Source organism: Saccopteryx bilineata, chromosome 4 (genome assembly GCF_036850765.1).
Source record: "Saccopteryx bilineata isolate mSacBil1 chromosome 4, mSacBil1_pri_phased_curated, whole genome shotgun sequence".
Lineage (NCBI taxonomy): Eukaryota > Metazoa > Chordata > Mammalia > Chiroptera > Emballonuridae > Saccopteryx > Saccopteryx bilineata.
The window spans coordinates 12935214-12954796 of record NC_089493.1 but is presented as its reverse complement, the minus strand read 5'-3'; the positions used below and the strand labels follow the sequence as shown (position 1 = coordinate 12954796).

Below are 19583 nucleotides of genomic sequence, written 5' to 3'. Positions count from 1 at the left end.
CCACATTTGTTTTCTTTTATGCATGTACACACACACACACACACACACATATTCCTGATCTACTTCAGAGCAGTTTGTACACATCATACATCTTTACCCCTTAATATTTCAGTTTGCCCTAAAAATTCTTTTTTTTTTTGGTGAGGGAGAGAAAGACAGAGACAGACAGACAGATAGACAGACAGGAAGGGAGAGAGATGAGAAGCATCAACTCATAGTTTCATAGTTGTGTCATTTTTGGTCTTTCATTGATTGCTTCTCATATCTGCCTTGACGGGGGGGGGGCTCCAATGAACCAGTGACCCCTTGCTCAAGCCAGCCACCTTGAGCTTCAAGCCAGCGACTTTAGGGCTCAAGCCAGAGACCATGGAATCATGTTGACGATCCTACACTCAAGCCAGATGAGCCCGTGCTCACGCTGGTGACCTCAGGGTTTCGAACCTGGGTCCTCAGCCTCCCAGGCTGACACTTTATTCACTGTGCTTCCACTGTTCAGGATCCTAAAAATTCTCTCCCAGTATATTAGCAAACTCAGAAAGATTAACATTGATAAAATATTTTAATCTACAGTTCCTATTCTGTTTTATCAATTGTGCAATGTTCTTTGTGACGGTTAATTTTATCTGTCAACTTGGCTGGATCAAAGGATGCCCAGATATTTTGTCAAACATTACTCTGGGTATTTCCATAAGGGTGTTTTTGAAGAAGATTAATATTTAAATCAGTAGACTTGGAGTAAAACAGCTTGACCTCCATGATCAAATGGAAGTGGTAGACATAAGATTGGAGCAGAGCAGGCCCTGAAAGCATCAGTCACTTACATGGAGACGGGGCCCAAATGCCCACTGTGCCCTCTCCTGCTACACTGCCAGCACACTCCCAGCTTGCACCTCTGCCTCATGGGAGGGACCCTAAGATCAAAGACTGAAAAGACTTAGGCCATTTACAGACGGTCTGCACAACAGGAAAGCACCCCCCAAAGGTAGATAGTTACAACACTACTGCTCCTTTTTGGGTGCGCCTGAAGGAGAGTGGTGAAGGAATCACGGAACCAGTTTCAGAAACGAATACTGCAACTGTCAGGAGCATTTTTCCCTACAACTGTCAGGAGTATTTTTCCCTATTCTCTTCCTTTGTTATAAGTTTGTGTGTGTGTGTGTGTGTGTCTCAGGTATCTTTGCTCTCTTTCTCCTCCTCCCCTTTATCATGTAACATATGATGTGTTGACTTTATAACATAGTGCTGAAGTTGCAGGACAGCAAGGAGAAGAGTAAACATCACTCAGGGACTTGAAATCCTACTGGCAAAAGGATGAGCACACGCATGGGATAACTTTAGATGGGTGAACTATCAACACTCCTCCTATGGACAGGCCAGTGAGGAGGCCAAATCACTGAGGACTCTGAAGGACAGGCTAACTAAGGCCTATTGATTTCTTCTTCACAAGGTGGGATGGTACTATAAGCAGGGAAGAGGAAAATGTGTTTTGGCTTTAGATGAAATCTATTTAGAACTCAAGCTCTACCATTTACTAAAGCTGTGCTGAGCAATTATTTCTTATTATGCTATTCCCCTTATGTAATCTGTGATTGACTGGATGGATGGATGCATGCATGGATGGATGCATGCATGGATGGATGCATGGGTGGATAGATGGGCGGGTGGATACACGGATGGGCAAGTGGATGCACGCATGGGTGGATGGATGCATGGATGGATGCATGCATGTTAGACAGACAGGTAGTTAGGCAGACATATGGACATATGGATAATCACACATCCATGTACTAATCCGAGCATCAAATGGATTTATAAATTGAGAGGAGGAATAGAGGACCAAGGAGGATGAAACTGGAAAGAAGTATGAGCCAGTAAAAGGGTACCTTGTTGAGGTGCTCACTGCTGTGGGCAAATGGATCTCAATCTTGCCAAAACTCTCTAGGGAAAGATTAGAAAGCTCTTAGAATTACCTGTGCAAAGACAAGGAGAAGCATTTCTTCTTTGTCTCCTAGGGTGGGCATTAACTTCTGGGCACATAGGCTGGACCAGCCTCCATGCCCTTCTGCCTGTATTTCCTGCTGAGTGGGCCTTGGAGAAGCCCTGGAGCAGAAAGGAGAGCAGTGGACATACCTGAGATAAGACACTGTTGGGGCAAAGTGAGTCGAAGCCTGCATGGAGTGTTGAAGAGAACATTAAGGGGTACTTAAGAGGCAACTGATGGAAAACAGCTCAAACTCCCTCCTGCCTCTGTCAGTGAACATATGTGCCACCAAATCATCACTTTGTACCCTGACACTTACACAACGTTTTATGCCAATTATACCTCAGTCAAGGTAGAGAAGAAATAAAAGGTTGGTCATTAGATCTTCAAGGAAGAGCTAGTGTAGCTACTGCATAATGAAGACAGAGAAGAACTTATTTAAACTCAAGGGACTTACTATGCTTCTTGTTTCCACATCTGGCAAGTAATGCAGAATAGGCATCTGGAACAACCACAGTCCAACAAGGGAAAGGTAACTGAAGCCTAAGATCCCTCAGAGATGGTCTTAATCATACAAGTCCTGTCACATCCTGGCTGGCTGGCCATCTTTCTTGCCCCGTGTCTTATTAGCCTTTGCCACAGAGCTCTGTGGGCCAGGACACACTGAATGCCACTCTGGTCCACTATGGTCATTTCACCCACCTTGCCCTGATGGTAAGTAGCACCATCTGGCCTCTGTTATTCCAGAATCCTATCATTTCCATGAATACTAGGGAACCCAGTTCCACAGAAGTATCTCTTATCAACTCCAGCCTGTTTCCCTTCACCAGTACATTCAGTTACTACCTTAAGGAATAAGCTATTTTCTTTGGACCCTCCTAAGAAACATGGTAAAAGGGTGTATTCTCCAGTATCCTATAATAAACCCATTCTAAGAGTCTCTCTTCTCTGAAATTTCTGACACAGAATAAGGTTTGACCTCACACAGGTATGGGAGTTAGCTGAAGTGTCTACGTAAGATTGTTGCCTCTTCACCTGGGGCTGAGCCCGAAGACAACAGAGCAAGCAGCTGGAAAGTTCAACATGAAGTGGGAAGGAGCAAGGATAAACTGGGCTCCCAAAGACCAGCCAGAACCCAGGAAGATAAATAAGAACCCACGTCTGTCTCACTACCTTCATGCCTCCAACTTCACTGAGGCAAGGGACTGCAGAAAGCTGCACACGCAGGCCCAGGATTCTGAGAGGCTAATGGAGATGGTCCAACAGGAGCTGAAGGGGCTGCGGGTCTGGCTGAAGCCCTGCGCCAACGACACGGCACTGCAGTTCAACACGAGTGTGTGGGAACCGCCACGGCGCCAGTACCAACAACCTTCACGCATAAAACAACATGCCTGCTGCTTCACTTCCGCCTTCTAAACCTCGCTCAAAATGTCTCTTATGGCCAGTGCTAACCCAGAACCCAGAAGACAGCTCTGGGAAACACACTCCAGCTCAGCTCAGTTGACATAGCACAAACCCACATAAGATACACAGCTCTTCCATCCTGAAGATTAAGTCCTGGGCCCACATTTTAAGCATCATCAGTTCTATACTTGCAGGCAATTGGATCTTTTCAAATGCTATCATAGAGGTCTTCTTTTCCGTCTGCCCCGCACTGATAACTAGTTGGCCTAAGTCTGTCATTCTCTTGTTTTCAAGCCTGCTGAAGGTAAAAGAGGTCAGTCAGCTTCATGGTCCTTACAGTTGCCATTGTTCCCATACCACTCAAGTCCCAGAGCTATCATATAACCCAACACTTCATCCTCCAATTCCGTGCTAGTCCAAATCCCCTGCAGGTGGGAGGGAGTCCTAGCAATTGTTCTGCCAAACATGCGGGGTTGTCACCAGCACGACTACCTTGTTGCAGTCTTGTGGCCCACTCTAATACCCATCAGTGGCCCACTCTAATACCCACCCAAGGTATGCTTTCAAGAGCCACTGTGGCACCTGTCTTAGCCGGGGCTCATGTGCAAGCAATTTATTTGGAAGGTAACCCCAGTGAGGGGTAAGGAAGAGCTCGGGAGACTGAAACTAGGAAGGAAAAGCCAATACAAGGGTACATTATCAACTCAATTGACTCTGGACCTTTTGGGGAACGTATAGACCGTCTCCCTATTCTACTCCAGGACCAACCCAGAGAAGCATTTATTACTGACTCACATCCTCCATTAGTTGACAGTTGCCCCACTGGGATATGAACACCCTCCACTCTGGTACGTGTGCTTGTCGTTGCTGAGTCAGCTCCCCCCCAGGGTCCTAAATCTTGGAGTAGGAGTCAAAGTCCTGGGGCAGAAAGTGAAAAACATGTAGCATGCACACTTAAAATGAGACGCCATCAATCCAGAGTGAGTTGATGCCCACACAGCTGCCGCTGCCACAGCTGCACTCAAGCAGGCAGATGGGAAGGGAGTGCGTGCGCCAGGGGCGTCAGATGCGGCACCAACCACACAGGTGTGTTGTAAGAATTAAATGAGACATGCAAAATGCCTGGCAGAGTGCCTAACACATAAAGCTCAATAAATGATAGCTGTTATTGTTAGGTTAGACACTGAACTGAGGCTGTGCAGTGGTCATGGTGAACAAGAAACAGAAAGAGGAGATATTCCAGAGTTATACTTGACAAATGGGAGAGCAAACTGATGGGCAGGGAGAGTGTAGGTAGAAGAAGGGCCCTGTGAGGATAAAGAATGGCAATGACACTGAATAAAATATAGAAAGCTGGAGGAAAAAGCATTATTCAACTTAAGAGGGTAAGGACCGGTGAGCTATCCAAATGTTTTACGCTCAGTAGACAGTTGGAAGTAACTGAGAAAAACACAAAAAAGAGATCAAAGCGAAAACAGACTTGGATGGTAGTTCAAGCCATGATAACAGCAATTCCCCAGTTACCAGAAAAGAAGGCGGGCAATGGGTTACCAACATTTAAGGGACGAGGACGGGGATGAAGGCCAGTAAAGCGGGAGATGGGGCAAGTCCGAGGCAGAGAACCAGGAGGAAGAGCAGCATCTTGGGTAGGGGAGGACAGGACCAACACTTGAGACCCAGCTGCTCTAGAGAGGTGAAGTGAAACGGAGGCATTCCCACCTGCCAGGAAACCAGGGAGCCACTCGTCATCTCAGAACAGCTTCGGTGGAGTGGCCGATGGAAGCCTGGTGTCACAGCACATCAAAGAGCAAACAGGAGACGACGCAGGACAGACCGCTGGGGACAGACCGCTGGCAGAGACCGCTGGCAGAGACTGCTCTTCCGAAGACTGGAGGGACGGGAGCAACAGCAAACACTCGAAGGCTACAGTCTTTTTTATTTTTTATTTATTTATTGTTTTTAACAAGACTCAACTGTTTGTGGGAAGAAGAGTTTGAGGACCAGGGGAAGGGGAGGAAAAATAAAGTTCTCTGAGGAAGTGGACGATTTCAAAGAGATGTAGGAACTCAACCTGACTCAATCACCTTTGTTTAATATGTTTGGATTTGTTTTTAAATAAACCAACCAGGAAATATGTAATAGCATCTGGTTTATTGGGACTAACCTAATAAAGCTGTAAAATAACTTTTCTTATAAAACCTCGTCTTTTCTTACTCAACATTACAAAAACATAAGCTTCTTGGACTAATTTAGCTTCAGTCAAAAGGTGACAATTGTATGCAGTGAGAAAAAGAACCCTGCCTCTGCTATTTTAGCTTTTCTCTTTTTGTCAGGGAAAACACATTAGTTATAAAATAATTTACCAGATAAGCTCTAATTTAGGGGTTACCCAGCATAGTTTGGACAGCACATGTATAACTCTGAAATCTAAAACCTTTTAACCCGTCTGCAGGCTCCCATTAGCTCAATTCTAGAAAATACGCTTGAAAATAAGCTAACTAGCTCACACATGAGGTTTCTTTTAACTGCCAGGTGGTAAGCTATTCTGAAGCTGTTTAGATTTGTGGTTGGGCCTCAAACGATGTCTCTGGACAGCATTCTGCTGGAGGCAGAACAAAGTTAAATTTAACATCTGTGTACTTTAAAACAATGCTGCCCACTTTTCTTGTTGCCAGGGTCACTTACACTCAAGAAGCACTGTAGTTTTGGAGTATACAACAGCAATGTTTACTTACCCAGTTGATTTGGGGGTTACATGACAGCCAATACAAAAATGGACTCAGTAAGAAAACAAATGCTTACAAAGCAGTAACAAACAGCCTTTCCCCCCCAATATGTGTACCAAATAAATTCAACTTAGAAGAACTGAACTAAATATAAACACTTCAGAAAGAAGAAAAAGAACACTATGCTTGCTAAGAAATCTGGCATGATCGAGAGAACATGTCAGGGAACTGACCTCTGGGAGAGCATGGAAGCATTTCAATGCTTACGCCTGAGAACCTTTCTGTGAAGTTGTTCCACAACATTCTCTAAAGTCTCACCTTGTAGCATGCAAATTTTATGTCAACTTGTGTGTTTTTCTATAGCTAAAAATTTTAAAGACCAGAATAACAATTTTTTTTAAACAATGAAGCTCTTTTTTCTTCTTGAACAAAGAACTGCTTTTTCTTCACAATTCATAGAGGAAAAAATCCTTGAGCTAAAAACCCCCATATCTTCCTGCCACCAAATCTACAAACGCACCTGAGTCCTCCCATCCCCCTTCCTCTTACCTAGGACGACCTTCGCCCCACCCCACCATCCCCGTGGGCCCTACGCAGGGACCTTGATGCCATCAGCTATCCCCTCTTGTCTGTGTAGTTTCAACCTCTCACTCTCCGTCATGGATCCAGACTAGTGGTATTTAAGCATGTTCTAGTGTCACTCATCTTAAAACAGCACATAACACTGCCACCCCTGAACCCCGTTTGTCTCTGGCTAAGTCTCTCTCTTTAATCTCCTCCAGAACCAAGTCTCTTGAAAGTTCTGTTCACTTGCACCCACTCCTTAACCCATTCTGATCCGGCTTCTCCTGCCAAATCACCACCAGAATTGCTCTTGACAAGGAGATGAGCTGATGCGTCAGATCTGACAGGTGCCCCTTGGAGCACCTTCTCTCCTTGGCTCCCATACCACCACAGCGTTCCTAGGTTTCGTCCCCATCTTTCATCGGCTCTTCCTCCTTCATACTTTTTCTTAGTAATCCCTTTTCTATCCACCCTCTACATTTTGGAGTTTCCCGGGTCTCAGTTCTGAGTCCTCGTCTTCTCTCTCCATTCTACAATCTCTCCTAAGGTGATCTCTTCTGCACATGGGCTTTAAATGTCATCGAAATGTCATTTAAATGCCAATGATGCTAAGATTTTCATCTGCAGCCTAGACATCTTTTCCAGGCTCCAAACCCATATCCACTGGTGACATAAGCACAGTGGTTTAGATGAGCCTTGGGGCCAGAATGCACGGATGTCGAAACTAGTTCTTATACTTGCTCCCTGGGCAACCCTGAGCAAGTCGGTGCCGAGATTGTTTCTACATCCGTAACACTGAGATAGTAACAGTATCCACTTCATACGCTTATTGTGTGCGTTAAATGTACTGATGAGAGCATCTCCTATGCTGCACATAGTAAGCTTTCATTATCCTGATTGCTATGACCAGTTATGTCCATTAAAATACATCAAAGACATCTCAAACTTTGTATAAAATCGGATCCTTTCTTTTCTGTCCACCCCATATGTATCACCCCTGGTTTGCCATCTGTGAATTCTAAGGCAGAATTCCTTAGAATTCTTGCCCGTGTGACTGAATATAAGAAGATACCACTCATGTGATAGTGGGACTTTGCAGATGTAATTAGACATAATTAAGGTCCCAAATCAGTTGAGCTTATGAAAGAAAGATTATCCAGGATGACCTAACCTAATCACATAAAGCCTAGAAGTCAGAGAAGGAGATCTAGAAGTCAGAGTCAAAGCTTGGGAAGGACCTGACACGCATTTGCTGGCCCGCAGCTTGAGAAGTCAAATGAGAAGAAATGCTGTGGCCTCTAGGAGCTGACAGAGGACCCTAGCTGACAACCAGCAAGGAAAACTGGGACCTCAATGACTATAGGAACTGATAGGTGCCAACTACAAGAATGAGCTTGGAAGTGGATTTTTACCCAGAGCCTCTAGATATGAACTCAGTCTGGCTGCCACCTTATTAATTTTAATCATGCTGTGAGAACTTCTAACCTACTGAACTGTGAGCTAATAAATGGATGCTATTATAAGTCACTAAATTTGTGATCATTTGTTATGCAGCAATAGGAAATTAAAACACCATCTGAATAACGCCTTCAAACATACATTTGTTCCAGCCAGAAAAGCCAGTATCAATACAACACCAAATTCTGTTGATGTTATCTTCTAAATACATCTCAAAAATATTCACAATTCTTAATTTCTGATTGTTACTTAATCCAAGCCTGTATATCCCATCTGAACTGTATTAGCCTAACCATTAGGTCTCCTTTTATACAACCTTTCTTCCCTTTCTCCTCACAGCGATGGGAGTCATTAAAAAAATTTTTGTTTTTTAAATTTTTCCATTGATTTGAGAGAGAGAGAGAGAGAGAGAGAAGCATCAACTTATTGTTCCACTCAGCTTTTTCCATTTTTAGTTGTGTACTCATTGGCTACTTCTCATATATGCTTTGACCAGGGACTGAACCTGCGACCTCTGCATGCCCGGACTGTGCCTGATTCACTGAGTCACCTGGCCTGGGCAAATGGGTATCATTTTTTACAATGCAAAACATACCTCTCAAAAACCCTCCAATGGCTTGACAGTGCGCACTCAGGATGCCTGAAAATCTAAGAAGTATCTACAACACCCCACACGAAACAGCCCTGGCTACCTCTCCAGTCCCGTTTCCTGTGACTCTCATGTGTGGATACCATGCTCAAGCCACAAAGGCTTTTGTTCCGGTAAGCCCAGTGTGCTACGCTTCTTCCCCGTTAGGGCTGTCCGTGTCTCTTCCTTTGGCAGAAATGCTTCCTCCTCCCACTCACCAGCCTGTAACAGCAAGGCCATTACTGAACATTAATTACTGCTGCACAGCAACCTCCCTTCCCCCTCACACGATGCCAGGTCACCTTGCAAGACTCTCACAGAAACGTTCTTAAAGTTCATCCGAGTTGCTACCCATCAGGTAGTTAATTGTACTATATATTTAAGGTCTTCCTGTTAGATATAGTTCAATGAGGGTAGCCGTCATATCTAATTTGTTCCCTGCTAAAATCCAGCGTTAGGTACGTACGGTGCCTGAATTCAACAAATCTTTTATGAATGAAAACACTGTGGCTGTTTTGCCCAACTTATACATGGCAACAGCAGGACAAATTATTATGAGTTTGATATGTAAATGAGTCCATTAGATTTGTCCTAATCCAGGCCTAATTATTGTGTTTCCTAACAAACAAATTGACATTTATACCTAAAGGAAAAGCAGGGGCAATTTCATGGAAAAGGATTATTGCAAATCTACCTCTAAGATTTGGTGTTTATGCCCTCTTAATGCAGCACTGCATTCAGATACAAAGTGAAACATCCTTAACATATTTTAAATAGCTATTTCTCTTAGAAAAACATATATATCTCCACTCTAGGTTACTGATGTGGTTAGAAGACAGATTGCCCCAGCTGACTTAGTTTTCCAGTTAACGACATCAAGAATATTCCCAATGTGTAGAACACCGCCTGGTGCAGGACAGCCAGCCTGTGTGCGAGCTCTACCTTTATGCCACTAGAATTCTTCTTTAGAAGGATGCCTCACCTGACCAGGCGGTGGAGCAGTGAATAGAGTGTTGGCCTGGGAGGCTGAGGACCCAGGTTCGAGAGCCTGAGGTCACAAGCTTGAGCACAGATTCATCCAGCCTGAGCACGTGGTCACCAGCTTGAGCCCACAGGTCACTGGCTTGAAGCCCATGGTCGCTGGTGTGAGCCAGGGGTTGCTGGCTCGGCTGGAGCCCCCCAGTCAAGGCACATATGAGAAAGCAATCAGCAATCAATGACTAACTAAAGGTGCCAGAACTATGATGTGATGCTTCTCATCTCTCTCCCTTCCTGCCTGTCTCTCTCCCTCTCTCTCTCAAAAAAAGTATGCCTCTATTGTACTGATGTCTCATTATGCATTTTTTTTAAAAACCAAAAGTGGCCCTGGCCAGACAGCTCGATTGGTTAGAGCATCATTCCAAAGCACAGAGGTTGCTGTCTGATCCCTGGTCAGGGCCCATACAGGAACAGCTGGATCTCTCTCTCTCTCTCTCTCTCTCTCTCTTTCCTCCCTCTTCCTCTCTCACTGAAATCAATAAAAAAAAATTTTTTAAATAAAAAGTGCTATTAATTAAAGACCTCACTTTTTTCCTTTTTTAGAGAAATATAAAAATAGCGCAAATACTTTATGACAGATATTTTATTTAAGAAGTAAAACACTGGATAGGAAATCAAGCATCTTCTCATATTTTCCTTATTATTCATAGTATGTATATAGGTGTTTATATAATCACATATTTACATAATCCCTACCTTGGTCCAGAGAAGAGTTAAGGCAAATTACTTGGATTAACTAAAACTCAACAAAAGAAAGAGAAAGAAAAAGAAAAAGAACAGGCAGGGACAGAAAACAGTCCAAGGAAGAGGCTCGAGATGCATGCCAGACCACAACTTGACATGGTAGAGGCCTGAGATTTGAAGCTGTCTAGCCACCAACTTGGTAAAGGAGTTCTGCTCAGGGACCCACCTCAGAGGACGCCTATGAAAAAGAGAACAGCTGGTCCAAAGCAGCTCGGCCCGTCTTGGTACTAAGCTCGGAAAGGAATGTCTTCTGGGATTCCTTAGAGTAGGCATCAGTCCACGTCTACTAAGCGCAACACTTGTTACCGTTTTCTACTAAAACAGTGATTTAAATAACTCACAGCTTTCACGTTTTATACTCGGTCACCGGGCCTGGGGTACAATTTTCTCTTGGCTCATTCCCTAGAGGAGCCCTCGCCAAGCACCAGCTTTGTTACCAATCCTGCCCACCAAACCACTCCTGACACCAGGAAGCTGAGGCTCCCGATTCTCCCTTGCTTTGGAGCAGAGGTTAATGTAGAGTGGAGGGTCTGACACAACACGACACACACCACTCAGGAAGGTTTTCTGCTTATGGACCACAAATACAAAATATACCTGGCGCCCCCTTGACTTATGGGCTGAGATACCACCTCCTTTGGCCAAACAGGTCAGTATTTTCATCTCTAAAACTTGGTAAAAAGTTAAGGTATTGTCTTTTAAGGTCTAGGCGCTAGGGAATTAAGCTAGGGTACTATCAATAACCTATTTATATTTTTAACCTTCTTAATGTATCCTATAAAACTAAAGATAGACCACAAGTTCTGCCTACTCCTCTCAAGTCAAGGAAAGTGTGAATACATGGAAAAGTACTATAAAAATACACACAGAGAGAAACAGATATATATATTTATGCCTGTATAATAAAAAGGAGAGTTGTGCTGTTCTCACAGATAACTAAGAGTGTCACTGCAATCTTTCAAAGTGTCTAACTGTAAGGTAAATTATACTCCTAAAGAACTAATTATAAATTAAATTGTTATAAATGGAATCATACTCAAAAAGCATCAGGGAACTGTTATTTTTAATGGAATCCAATCATAAATCCTTTGTTAAAACAAAATTATCTTTTAAAGCAAATCACTATTCCCAACTTTTATCTATAGCAAGATTTCCATAGTAATTCCATAGAACACCAGCTTAATACTGGTAAGTACTCTGGATATAATTAAGTCTAACACCTTTACTTTATGGATTAGAAAACTTGGGCTCAGAAAGGTGAAATGACCTATTCCAGGTCACACAGCAAGTTGGAGGCAGAGCTAGAAAGATGGTCCACTGCATGACCTCTGTTGGTCTTTACTTAGAAGACCTGAAGTATGAATGCCAGCAACCAAACGGGTAGAGATCTTTAATTGGTAGCAAAAAATCAATTTAGCAAATTTGGAGGAATGCGGTGACTGGTACAAATGGGTAAGACATTTCTTTTTAAAGTAATGGAAATGTTCTAAAATGAGATGATGGTGATGGCTGAATAACTATAAATAAACTAAAATTCATTGAATTGTACACTTAAAACAAGTACATTTTATGTTATATAAACTATATCTCAAAAAAAGCTGTTTAGCATAAGAGACACTGTGCTGCCACCTTGCACGCTCTCCCATCACTTGTTCTGCAGGAGCCAGGTGCTATATCATGGGGACATTCAAGCACTCGCATGTGAAGGTCCACATGGCAAGGAACTAAAGCATCCCGCCAACCACACATGAGTGAGCTGTCTTAGAAGGGGAATCTCCAATCCCTTTACATGCTTTCGGGTGACTTCAATCCTAGCAAACATCTGGATACAACCTCATGGGAGACCCTGAGCCAGACTATCAAGCTAAATAACTCCTAAAGTCCTGACTCACAGAAATCCTGTGGCTCTCTAAGCCACTAAGTTTGGGGTAATCTGTTACACATCAATAGATAACTAATATCCCTTTCCTGACCCTCTCCTCAGTGTTAGGCTCTCTCTCCTAATGATAGACACCTACGCAAATGTTTCCCCAGGAACCTTCCCTCTTCCTTAGTTTTACCCCAGCCATATGTTTAGTGTAATAGTTGTCATGTCTTACTAGAATATAATTCCATTCCCTGGCCTTAGCTGAATGATCCAAAACAGGGCACCTGACCAAAGCCAGCCCAATAAAGTCCATCCCTGAGATTTTCAATATCTGAAGCTAAGTAAAAGGCAGTGTCTCTCCAGTACCTGAAGCTGTAAGATGTAAAACCGTAAAACTAGGCATCTATCAGAAGCCATGTTCTTTCCCATGTGGGAAACGTTGGACAACAGTAGAGAAGAACAGTCATTATACAGAGACAAAAATTCAAGGTGGAGGAAGTCTATAAGTCTCTGGTTCTAGTGGAAAGACCATATCTGTTTTCTAACCCCAGCAGCTAAAACAGCACTCAATACATAAGAGGTAATAAAATTTTTATTGAATAAATAAATGGGTAAGACAACCCAGAATCCTTCCAATAATACTCCTCACTTTTTGTTGCTATTGGGCAATAGAGTTAGATTTGATTATTTGAAACCTCACTTCTTCTTTACTACCTTTATACTCTGTATAATCCTTTATTTATTATCATACTTATGATAATGTATCCTAATTACTGGTTTACATGGCCTCCTCCCCTACTATCAGAGGGCAAACTATTTTCTTAGTCATTTTTGGTATCAGTACTATCTAGTCTAGAAAACAAAGTGCTCAAGAAATTTAAGTTTAACTGGTCTAATCAGCTTTTATAGTCATTCATCAACTTATCAACCTCCTAATATATTCAAGGTACTGAGAATACTATAAATTGTTAGACTTGGTTCTGAATTTTCATCCATTCAATAAGTTTATTCAACAAATAGTACATACTTACCATATATCAGGGACTGAAAATGGACAAGGGATATGGTCAAAGAAAAAACAACAACAGGCACCTGACCAGTGGTGGCAGAGTAGACAGAGCATCAACCTGGGTGCTGAGGTCCCAGGTTCAGAACCCTGAGGTTGTCGGCTTGAGGGCAGGCTTACCAGCTTGAGTGCTGGTTCGCTGACTTAAGCCAAAGGTCATTGACTTTGAACCCAAGGTCAAGGCATATATGAGAAACAATCAATGAACTAACTGACACAACTATGAGTTAATGCTTCTCATCTCTCTCCCTTCTTGTCTCTCTCTCTCTCACATACACCCCCACCCAAAAAGAAAGAAAAAAGAACAAGGCCTCAAGAACCTTACAATATAGCACAGACAAGTAAATTGATAATACAGTATTTGTCTTAAATGTTAAAGAGATATGCGTAGGCTGCTAAACAGAAGCAGAGATTATGAGGAGTTTACTCTCTACTTCAGAAGACGTGTACAGAAAAAGATAAGAGTCTGGCAACGTGGCAGAGCCTGAGCACCCTATGACTTACTTGTTTTCCAAGTTACACTGAATTAATTCACACACTTTAAGAAAAGATACTGTTACAGAGTGATTTTTAGACTTACACTCAACCGACCATCTCCTGAGTGCTTAATATGTGCCAAGCAAGATGCGTAGCACTTTTCCAACAGGGTCTCATTCAATTTTCACATTTTGTAGATGAGAGAAGTGAGTCTGAAATGACTTCCCCAAGGTTCCATGGCTAGTAAGTGGCAGAGCTGAGATTTAGAACGAAGTCTTCAAATTCCATATCCAGGAATGCCATGCTACTTCAATCAACATGGCTGAGACCATTTCCACGTCCTCACATGTGACTTTCATTGCCTTTTCATTCATCCTGATGCATACAACACAGTGCCGGGGCACAAATGGGCAATCACCAACTGCTGACTTGATATGGCTTGAAATTGTCCACATTTTGAGAAGGGACCCCTGTCAGATCAGATCACTTTGGTGCCTATTATAGCATCATGTGCGGACAGGAGCTCAGTTGGCTAAAGATGAGTGAATTTTTCAAGTTATCTTTTAACAGCGTTTTGACCGCTATATCCGGTCAGTTGTTTCGATGTTCAGCAATACATCAAAATAACTGTTCATTTCCTTTGACAGTTAACAGTACTAATGAATTCAATATAATCTCACCATCCATCAGAGAAATTTCTGAAATGCAAACTTGAATCTGATGATTCACACAGTTGAGGAAAGGAAATAAAGCAGTACTCATTGTTTTCTACAAAACTAGCATTGTTTGCAAAACCCAGAAACCGAGCAGTTGGTTGACTACTAATAATAAGTAGGTTGCTCTTTGGTCATTTGGCAAGAAGCTGCTTGTTGTACCATGGTTGATGGCTGAGAAGCATATGAATTCAGTAGCTTCTGCTGTACAGAACAATCCTACATATAAAAATCGGTAACTTGTTATGTAAGGTAAGAAAAAGAGATTCAAAACCTCCATACCAGAAAGCACCTGACACTGAGCCTGGCACAAATCAGGTATTAATTCTGAATAAAGGCTTACTAAATAAATAATTTAATAGCCCTTTGAAAACATCAGTTGTCTATTAAAGGGAGAGAGAAATATCAAACCAAACAAACATACACATGTTATGTTAGGAATTCAAAAAGGTTATGGAGTAGCCTGATCTGTGCTGGCGTAGTGGCTAGAGCACCAACCTGGAGTGTTGGGTTACAGTTCAAAGCCCTGGGCTTGCCCAATCAAGACACATGTGGGGAGCAATCAATGAACAACTGAAGTGAAGTAACTATGATCTTGCTCCCTCTCACACACTCTCTCTCTCTTCTTCTCTCTCTAAAATCAATATATAGCCCTGGCTGGTTGGCTCAGCATGTGGAAGTCCCAGGTTCAATTCCGGTCAGAGCACACAAGAGAAGGGTCAGAGCACACAAGAGAAGCGAACATCTGCTTCTCACCCCTCACTTTCCCCCTTCTCTCTCTCTCTCCCTCTCTCTCTAAGTTTTATTTTTATTCTTTTTAGAGAGGAGAGAGAAAGAGAGACGGGGGGGGGGGGCAGGAAGCATCAACTCCCATATGTGCCTTGACCAGGCAAGCCTGGGGTTTTGAGCTGGAGAACTCAACGTTCCAGGTCGATGCTTTATCCACTGCGCCACCACAGGTGATGTGCGCGCACGCGCGCTCTCTCTCTCTCTCTCTCTCTTCTCCTCCCGCAACCACAGCTCGATTGGTTTGAGCGCATTGCCCCAGGTACTGAGCATGACTCTATGGAGTCTCCACCTCAGGTGTTAAAACAGCTTGGTTGTCCCTGGCCGGTTGACTCAGTGGTGGAGCGTCGGCCTGGTGTGCAGAAGTCCCGGGTTCGATTCCCGGCCAGGGCACATAGGAGAAGCGCCCATCTGCTTCTCCACCACCCCCCCTCCTTCCTCTCTGTCTCTCTCTTCCCCCGTAGCCAAGGCTCCATTGGAGCAAAGATGGCCCGGGCGCTGGGGATGGCTCCTTGGCCTCTGCCCCAGGCGCTAGAGTGGCTCTGGTCGTGGCAGAGCGACGCCCCCGGAGGGGCAGAGCATCGCCCCCTGGAGGGTGTGCCGGGTGGATCCCGGTAGGGCGCATGCGGGAGTCTGACTGTCTCTCCCCATTTCTAGCTTCGGAAAAATACAAAAAAAAAAAAATTAAAATCAATATATAGGCCCTGGCTGGTTGGCTCAGTGGTAGAGAGTGCACTGCCCAGCGTGTGGATGTCCCAGGTTCAATTCCCAGTCAGGGCACATAGGACAAGCACCCATCTGCTTTTTCTGCCCCTCCCCCTCTCACTTGTTTCTCTTTCTTTCTCTCTCTCTTTCTCTCTCTCTCTCTCTCTCTCTCTCTCTCTCTCTCTCCCCCTTCTGAAGCCAAGGCTGGATCAGAGCAAGCTGGCCCCAGGCGCTGAGGATGGTGCTAAGAGCTCAGTTCCTGAGCAATGGGCAGAACATCGTCCCCTAGTGGCCTTGCTGGGTGGAGCTCAGTGGGGCACATGCAAGAGTCTGTCTCTCTGCTTCCCCTCCCCTCACTAAATTAAAAAAAAAAAAATCAATATATAAAAAAATCTTTAAAAAAATATTATGGAGTAACTGGCTCAAGATACATAAATGTACAACGACCAAAAAAAAAACAATGTTTAAAAATGTTGAAATTAAGCATGCATTTAACATCTTAAAAGAAGTCATCACACTGGCACTCAATGGAATGCTAAATGGCCATCAAATTAAAAAAAAAAAAGAACTGTGGCAGCTTTGACTTTAAAATCTGTTTAAAACAGGCACAAGGTGTACTAGGCATGCATACTCCTGAAACCTGCTATATAAGCTCTGTGTCTACACAATAAAAGACTATCTTAACATGCCAACGAAGCTAAATAAAAAACCTTGATAGGTGTTCACGAGAACATTTAATAGTAATAATGGACAACTCAAAGCAGTATCTGTTCAGAAATAAAAAAAAAAGTCTAATACGGGACTGGGCTCCACAAATATAAATCTAAACTTACTGATTAGTCCAAATAAGCATTTTCTAAAATGAACAACCCAGACCCACACAATGAATAAAATAATCTAAGTATAAAGCCTGGCACAACTCTAGTAGTGATCTCAAACATTAGAACGTAAGCGCTTAAGCCGGCTCGGGAGTCGCTTTTTACCACGAGCTCTAAATTTACAGAGCCTTCATTTCCAGAGACCTTTGAAGGAAATTCAAGGCCAAGTATAGTATTTCATGATAACTGCAAATAAAAGCATTCAGATCCTGGAGCCAGCGGTCCGCCTTCATCTCACTAGAGAGTGCACTCCTGAAAAGCCCAGGAACAGTCACCCTCTTATCTCGTACATGACCCCAGCACCTTAGGGCACGATTCCACAAACCCCTACGGGACCACTTCTGGGGAGGCACAGGGGTGGCGAAGTGAGTCACACCCTAAAACAGCATCGTTCACCCCACACTGAGGAAGGCGCACCTTTTACCCGAACAGGATGCAGTGACAGCCGTGTCACCTGTGCGGGAAAGGGGCCCGAAGACATCCTCCTCGCAGACAAGTGCCAACAGGCAGCTGTCTGCTGTCCCGCGGGCCCCAACGCCCAGCGCCAGCCGCTCATTCCCGGGCTAGGGAAAAGTTTCGGCCGGCTCCTTCCGAGCGCGCCCCCACGTTTCGGGACCCCCTGAATCCCGCCCTGCCCGTGAGGCCCCGCCCCGGCCCGGCCCCCGCGCCCCCCAGCGAACGGGCACCCCGTGCCCTCCGGACGCGCCCCCGCGCCGGCCCTGCCGGCAGAAGGCGGGGTCGCTCACCGGTCCGCAGCTCGTGCTTGACAGTGAGGAGCTGCTCTCCCGCGGCACCGCAGTCCCCGCTGGTCCCCGCGGCGCCGCTGCCACTGCCCCCCGCCTCCTCCATCTTCTCCCTTTCGGATCCCGCGGTTCTGCACGGGGACCTGGGAGGCTGTGGACGTCCGGCCCCTCACAGCTCCCGCTGCAGCCCCAGGAGCCCGGGTGCGGTGGCTCCAGAAGTCGGACGCACAGAAGAGTCTCTTTCCCGCTCTGGCCGCACGGATCGCTCCTCCGCCTCCTCCCCCTCCAGCGGGCACCGCTAGTACCGCGCAACCAAACCGCCCCTTGCTTCACCGCCTCCTCCTTCAAGCCGCTCCGCCCACAGCCAGCTAGGTACCGGAGCCCTTCGAGCCGCCATCGTTTATTGGGCACCGGGCGCGCGCATCTATCAATGCCGGCTCCCATTTGGCAAACCGCTCTGACGCTTCAAGAGCTGCTCCGCCCCGCTCCTCGAATTGTTGTTGCTTGGCGGGGTGGCAGGAGAGGGAGGAGCGCGACTACTCTGATTGGTGAGATCTAAGGTTCTGCTCCGCCTATTTTTCCTGGTGCACACGCGCAGTCAGAACCTTCCCTTCCCTGACCTCCCCAGAACGGTCACGCCCCTATCCCCCAGCTTCAATCTGTTAGTAAACACTGTCTAGTAGTCAGGAGGCGCACGGGGCCTGTGATTGGCTATTGCTGAAAGAGGCGGGAGGGCTGATTGGAATATTTGGTCTGCCAGTCACGGTGCACAGAACTGGGTTCTGGTGGGGAGCGCTTCTCACGCACGTGTTTGCAGGACAAACCTGAGGGTCCTAGGTAGTGATACAGGGGTGTGTGATCAGCTGGAAAACAACAGGTCTTAAAAAGGTGTTACTCGCACTAGTGAGCCCTAAATAAGTGGAGTTTGTGCTTAAGTACAATAGTCCTTAGCAAAAATTCACGATCCCAGCTCTAGCTGAGGACTTTAGCAAAGTCTAGACATTTACATTTTGTACAAGACTCATCCTAGGCACCAAAAGGATCAAGAGATTAATAAAATAAAATGCAACCCCTGCCCCTAAGCAGCTTTCAATAGAACATGAGAAAAACAGACAATCTGTGTACATACACGAGAAACTGTAAAGCAGAATTTGAAGTAAAACAGTCACACAAACTGTTAGAGAATCGCACATATGGCAATAATTATTCTCAGTAGACGAGTTGGGGAAGGCTTCTAGGGCAAGGAGGCATTTGAGATAACCAATTTAAAGAATAGGTAAGGTGGAAATATTCAATACCAGCAGCAGACGTTTCATAGAGAGACGGTATCAACACAGACCTGGAAGAAGGCAAGGGTGGGATGAAGTGATAGGGAAGGCTGATATGGACTGAAGAGAGGAGGAGAAAGACTGCAGGGTGAAAATACTGATGCAAGCGGAGAACTTATGGGGCCTAATTTCTGGCAGCGGACACAAGAATGGAAAAAGAGGATTAAAGATGGACACTTGAACATAATTCATATAGAAGCAACCTTTTAAACTAAGCATGGGTTAGATCAGAAGTCAGCCAAGTTTTTCTGTCAAGGACCAAATAGTAAATATTTTAGGCTTTGCTAACCATGTGGTCTCTTTCACAGCTACTCACATTTGCCATTGAAGGCAGCCATAAATAGTAAGCAAACTAATGAATATGGCTGTGTTCCAACAAAACTTTATTTATGGACATTGAAATTACATTTCTCATAATTTTCACATCGTAATATATTCTTATTTTTTTCAACCATTAAAAGATATTTTAAAAAACCA

At 44.5% G+C, this 19583-nt stretch overlaps 1 protein-coding gene across 1 annotated transcript in view; it reads right to left on the bottom strand.

The window, feature by feature from the left end:
- The window catches only part of RPS6KA5 (ribosomal protein S6 kinase A5), a 134997-nt gene extending 116903 nt beyond the window's left edge, over nt 1-18094 (bottom strand). Inside the window, exon 1 of the mRNA XM_066276052.1 lies at nt 17782-18094. Coding sequence (XP_066132149.1) covers nt 17782-17884 — 103 coding nt within the window. The 5' untranslated portion in view covers nt 17885-18094. The remainder of the gene's footprint in view (nt 1-17781) is intronic.
- Nucleotides 18095-19583: the final 1489 nt, after the last annotated feature.